Source organism: Cynocephalus volans, chromosome 4, assembly GCF_027409185.1.
Source record: "Cynocephalus volans isolate mCynVol1 chromosome 4, mCynVol1.pri, whole genome shotgun sequence".
In the NCBI taxonomy this organism is placed as follows: domain Eukaryota; kingdom Metazoa; phylum Chordata; class Mammalia; order Dermoptera; family Cynocephalidae; genus Cynocephalus; species Cynocephalus volans.
This window is the reverse complement of record NC_084463.1, coordinates 106677526-106683402: the sequence shown is the minus strand read 5'-3', so window position 1 is coordinate 106683402 and position 5877 is coordinate 106677526. Positions and strand designations below refer to the sequence as shown.

Below are 5877 nucleotides of genomic sequence, written 5' to 3'. Positions count from 1 at the left end.
TGTGTGCCTTCCTATGCCTGTACCATACTATTACCCCCATTACCTCCAACCCTTAGTTATGACCTTGCTCCCAAGGTCCCCTTGGCCTGCCTACTTGGAAAGAAGAAATTGGGACAGTCACAGAGTGGTATGGATTCCAAGTCTCTTATCTTTATTTTTAACAGCCTAGTGGCATCAGATAGCAGCCACAGTACAGGGTTCCTGGCTGAGCAGCACAGGCTTGGGGTGACAGATCCTGTCTGATCTGCCAAGGTCAGTGTCAATTTAGGCCTCAGCTCCATGGCCATGAAAGGACAGTGGCCCCAGGGCAGTCTAGATGCTGGGCACAGGCAGAGCAGCCAAGTTCCCTTCCATATACAGCTAAACCAGCTCCAAGAAAGGAGAAGGTCCTGTATGCCCTTGCATACCGGGGGCCCAGGGTTGGGCTCCTCCACCGGACATTCTTGCCAGGTAAAACCACAGCAGCGCTCTGGGGCTTTCTTCGCTCCTTTCCTAAGACATGAACTTTCCCAACTCTGGGTCTAGGGGCCCTAGCAGAACACAGGCCGTGGCCGCAGGCTCTGGACATCGGAGAGGCTCCCATCCGGCACCAGGTGGCGGCATAGAGCAGGGCTGTCGGCGCGGGCGGAGAGCTGGGCGCACAGAGTAGCGAAGCGGCAGGGAGCGCCGCATGGCTCCGAGGGCGGATGACCCTTATGGTAGAGAAACCAGAAGGTCTGGAAGAGTCGCGTGTCGCCCCGCATGCGATATACCAGGTCGTGCCAGGCAGCAGGCAGCGCGTTGGGCAGCCCGTAGGTTTCTCGAGCCCTATAGAGGCGCTGCCAGTGTGGCACGGCTCCCGGCGCGTTCGCCTGCGTCAGGTTCAGGATGTAGGTCTCGTGGTCCAGGACCACGTGAGAGCTCCCGGGATAGTTTCCATCTATTTGGTAGACGCGGTAACCTGCAAGGAAGGTGGACTGACTGGAGAGGAAAGGAGCAAAGGTAACTCCAGGTAGGGGCCACACATCCCGCCTGCCCCTTGCCAGCCTTGGCTCCGACTCCCTTCCTCTATCCCACCAACTCCAGGATAAGGGAGGCTTCCTTCTGCCTCACTCACCAGGATTAAGGTCTTTGTAGGTGGTGGCACTGGGCGCCAGGAAGGCTACAGCCAGTGGTCGGCTCAGAGTCTCCTCATCATAGAAGACCTCAAATTCATCCACATGAGTGTGGCCAAAGAACTGACCAGCCAGAGTGTTCTCATACCTGGCCAGAAGACACTAATTATATTCACAAGATTCTAGGGAGGGAGAGGAAGAGGTCGGGGGAGACAGGATGCTCTTTCTCCAATCTGTTCAAGTAAGTAGCCTCTCCACCCCTTGGGGCAGCAAAGATGGTGAGATGCTCTAGGGAATGTCCGGCCTTTAGACTCTTCATCCCCTCACTCCCATCCTCACTCCCACCCCAGTCTCCCTCCTACCTGGCTATGATTCGGTAATAATTCCAGCTCCAGCTTTTCAGGCAGTGCCCTGGGGGAATATGGCCAATTATATGCACCTGAGGGGAGAGTTAAGGGTGGTTATCACAACATCAAGGGGTCTGGGCAGCCCTGGCCAGAGAGAGGGGGAATGAATGAAAGGGCTTCCAAGGGTGGCCATGAGCTGAACCCCCAGGGAACACTGTTATTGGGAGCACCAGAAAATCAAGTTTCTCAGCTCACAAGCTCTCCAATGTGATGGGAGCCTGCTTGTTCCCCAGCACCCGTGCAGCACCTACTCCACCATGTTTCCTCCACTCTCCCTCACTTTGTCTCCTCGATCCTCAGCAGCCTGAAGCTCCCCCACCAACCACTGGAGCTGTCCGGCGGGATCTGTGGAGTTGATCAAGAGCCAGAAGTTCTCACGGGAACAAAAATTCATATTGAGAGAGATGAGGCGGAGGCCAGGGCGTGGGGAAAGGGCATAGAACCCCCCAATTCTGAAACAAAGTAAACACGAGGGGTCAACACTTATTCATAATGCTGGTCCTGCATGCCCAGTCCTGTGCAAAGCATTTGGGTGGAGGGCAAAGGAATACATGACATCATCCCCACTTTCTAGGAGCTCACCTTCTAGCTGAAGACCGAACACTACTACAGAGCCTGTATGACAGGAAAGAGAGGCTCGGACGGCGAAGGGGTTTAGGAGTTTGGGGGAGAGATAAAAGTGAGCTAGAGGAGGGAGCAAAGGCCATTCAGAGGGACGACTACCTGGGCCTGGGTAAAGTGGGGAAAGTCAGGGATGTTAAAGAGGAGGGAAAATCATTTTATAGAGGGCCGACATCTGTGAAGGCACACACTGGGGCATGGAGAGGCTATGCTGTTAGCTCTTAGAAGGAGGGTGGCTGGAGATAGGGGGAGAAAGGAAAGGGGGGTCAGATTAGGGAGGAGCCAGTGAAGAGCACTGAGGATTCTTGCTAGAGCAGTCAGAGATGGGGCCCCAGTTTCCTTCCTCCCTTCACTTTCCTCCACCTTTCTTTTCCCTTCCCGGGTTCCATGGACTTTAAGTACCTGAGCGTGCGAAGGGCTTCAGCAGGCAGCCAGGGCTCCCATGATTTGGCCATTGCCTCATACAGCCAGCGGGAGGAGTGGTTGCCCTCTATGAAGGGAGGAGGGAAACCATTGACAGGTGTGCTCTCATGGTTGCCCACAGCAGGGTATACTGGCACTGGCCCCAAGAACTTCCTCACGAGGGCTGTGATGGTGGTCAGGGCCCGCAGCTGGTCCTGACGAGACTGTTGCCAGACATTATGGGCGGGGATGTCTCCTGTCCAGTACACCATATCAAAAGGGCCAGCTGGGCCCAGCCCACTCAGCAGGTTCTCCAGGGTCCTCAGAGGCAGGTCACACTTGCTGTACTCGCCCCAGTATCCAGCACCTGGTTGGGAGGCGGGTGGCAGGCCAGAGCCCCGGCGACAACAAAGTGGGTCTGCGCAGTCAGGGTCTGTACCCTCCAGGTAGTCATGATCCCAGTGCAGGTCAGTGAGGAAGAGGACACGGCTGACAGGGGCGCCTGGTGCTGGGGGGCTTGGTGGCTTGGGGGGCGGCTTAGGCACGGCTGGCAAAGAGATGTTCCAAGATGAGAAGATGTCCCAGTGCCCACAGCTGGAGCCCAGGAGCAGGCCACAGGCCTCAGATGGGCTGAGCACTGAACGTGTCCACACCTCCACCATGTCGTCCTCAAAGAGCTGGACGGCTGACTGGCACACGGCAGGTGGTGCTATCTTCAGCAGCTTGCACACCTTGATGGCCACAGAGCCCACCCGGGCTACATTGGGCTCCATCTGTGTTGGGAGGAACAGGTGGCAAGAGGTCAGAGATGGAGCAGGGGAACGAGGCCAACCCCTCACCACCACCCTTCAGGCCTCCATGTCCACACTGGAGCTGGGCTGGTGAAGAGTCCTCAGTGCGCCCCTGCCTCCCAGTATTGCCCCTGTGACTCAGGCAGCACCAGGCCACGACTTCCTTTTTAACTCAGTGGCCATCAGCATTTCAGGTCTTTGCTTGACGGCTTCTTGGGCACTGTCAGCACTCTTTCCTTACTTCACAAAGGTCACAATGGGGTGGTGGTGGCTTGTAGCCATGGGTGTCCCCAAAGGTAAGCAAACACAGTAAAGACTTGTGGATGCCACCCTCTCCATCAGGGATGCACCTGGACTCCAGGGCACCTGCATTACCCCGGCCCCCACCCCAGCATCCCCTTTGGCCTGCTCCAGAGCAGCTCCTTTAGTGCTCACCTTCAGCCCGAAGTTGATGGCAGTGAATAGACCTTTGCAGACTGGGCACGTGAGGTTCCACCATCCAAAGGCATCCTGGAGATGGGGCGCTATGGGTTCGAACCTGGCAGGATGGCCTTGGGCAGAAATAGGGAGGGCCCCTGCCCGGGCCCAGAGAGCCAGGGAGTCAGGCAGAGCCAGCGCCAGCCCCAGCCCTAGGCCTGTCCAAAGGAGTCCCAGTCGGGGGGCTCCCGAGGACCTCCCCAGTCCCTGCTCCCGGCCAGACCTGGGGTGGCTCTGGCCAGGTGACCCTCCGTGGCAAGGCATTGTCAGGTTTCCTAGACAGGGCTGGTTCGCTCGTCCGGCCCCACCAGCCTAGGCCCAGACTGGCCCTCAGGGGCTCGGGCGGCTGTGGGGACAGCCGATTACCCTTCGCTGTAGTCGGCTGACTGCTCCGCGGCCAGCCGCAAGGCAGCTCCGCCCCTTCCTTTTCCTCTGGTCAGCACCAGCAGATCCTGGCGGCGGCCGGGAGTCCTGTCAACACTGCGGAGGCGGAGCGGGCGGGGCGTTCCTGGGACCGCCCCGGATTCCGCCCCACACCCCGCCTCTCTACCCCTCCCCCGCCCTGACCGGGATCGCGCGGGCCGCGGCGGGGGGCGGACGCCCCCTGCGGTCAGATCATTCGGGCCCTGCCTTGCAGTCACAGCCGCAGGAGGTCGCGCTAGCCGCTGCGCTCTGCTGTGGGACCGGATTTGGTATGTTTGGTGGAAGGTCCATCTGAAGCTCCTGGTCGCCTCCTCTGTCCAAATCTGCATTCAGATTCCTGGAATAGCTGCCCGGCCGACCGGGGCATTTCACTCGGGAAGGCAGGCTGGGGCAGGGCCGGGCAGGGCGGGACAGGGCCGGGCAGGGCCGGGCAGGGCCAGGCAGGGATCCTCCCACTAGGTGTTTTGCCCTCGCCAAGGAGGCACCTCCCCTCTATTTCCCACGCATCAGCACCCTTGAATCAACCTGACTGAGAATCTTTGAGTCACATTTGTTTCAGAATTTTCTGGAAGGGACCCTGGGCTCATGTGGAGACACCCTTTCCTTCTTTTTTATAGATGAAGAAACTAAGGCTCAGAGATGGTGAGGTGGCTGAGAAGCTGCAAGGATCATACAGCCTTGAAGGCTGGAAACATGGGCTAGAACTTGGGTCCTCCACCTCCGTGTGTCCACGATGTTAAACGCCAGCATTTATGGGGTCCTTTAAGATGTGGTAAGCACTAACCCAGACACTTTATAATTACTAATCTTCAATTCTCACAGCAACAATAGGAAGTAAGTATAATACCATTATTACCCCCATTTTGCAGTTGGTGAAAGGCACAGGGAATTTAAGTAGAGGAACCACACTTAAAACCTAAGCTATTGAATTCCTAGAGTGTATCTCCAAGATCCACAGAGGGATCAAGTCCTTTCAGTTCTCTTGAGAATTTCTTCCAGGTGACTCTTTTACCCCAGTTCTGTGGGCATCATCTCAAGTAGAGTAATCGTATATATAGAAAAAAAAAAAAAAAAAAAAAAAAAAAAGAAAGAAAGAAAGAAAAAGAAAGGAAAAAATAAGAAAAAAACCAAATACAGTAATCATGATGATAATTAGCATGCATTTTTGAGATTATGTGCTAGGTATTTTTCTAAGGGCTCTGCATTAACTCAATCCTCACAACAAATTTGGGAGGTAGGTGTTATAATTATCCCCATTTTACAGAGGAGGGAAGTATGATTAAGTAACTAGCCAAAGATCCCGTGCTTTGCTGTATGGAGACCCACTCAGAACCCCAGAGTTAGTATAAAGATTATTTTAAGCTGAAGACATTTCATTTTCAATAGATGTGGAAAAAAACTTTAGAGTTTTCCTTATTTGACTAACAGTAGAAACTTCTGAGAGATGAGGACTGCAATAACTTTCCTTTTGGGGAGGCTTCTACTCCCAGGAGGGAGACCAAGAGTAAACCTACCATAAATACTCTCTCCAGAGGATTTTTTTTTAGCCCTGAAAAGACAGAAAGTCCACTTATATAGATAAACATCACAAGCTTTATCTCACCTTTATTCTGTTAAAAATCCATTTGTCTTTCCTAAATAAATCTATTTGTTTCTCTCCCC

General features: G+C 54.7%; 1 protein-coding gene across 1 annotated transcript; it reads right to left on the bottom strand.

Annotated features, from left to right (window-relative positions):
* Positions 1-128: 128 nt before the first annotated feature.
* SMPD1 (sphingomyelin phosphodiesterase 1) lies at positions 129-4253 on the bottom strand. Its single transcript, XM_063093585.1, has 6 exons — positions 3751-4253; positions 2525-3297; positions 1782-1953; positions 1457-1533; positions 1097-1242; positions 129-940 (listed from the first exon to the last, which is right to left on the bottom strand). The coding sequence occupies exons 1-6, from the start codon at positions 4054-4056 to the stop codon at positions 531-533; spliced, it is 1884 nt and encodes a 627-aa protein (XP_062949655.1). The 5' UTR covers positions 4057-4253; the 3' UTR covers positions 129-530.
* Positions 4254-5877: the final 1624 nt, after the last annotated feature.

Coding starts and splice junctions, on each gene's coding strand:
- SMPD1 (XM_063093585.1), bottom strand. CDS start 4,056: ATGCCTTGCCACGGAGGGTCACCTGGCCAGAGCCACCCCAGGTCTGGC. Junction 1,243..1,456: donor TATTACCGAATCATAGCCAG/GTAGGAGGGAGA, acceptor TCTTCTGGCCAG/GTATGAGAACACTCTGGCTG. Junction 941..1,096: donor CTACAAAGACCTTAATCCTG/GTGAGTGAGGCA, acceptor CCTTCCTTGCAG/GTTACCGCGTCTACCAAATA.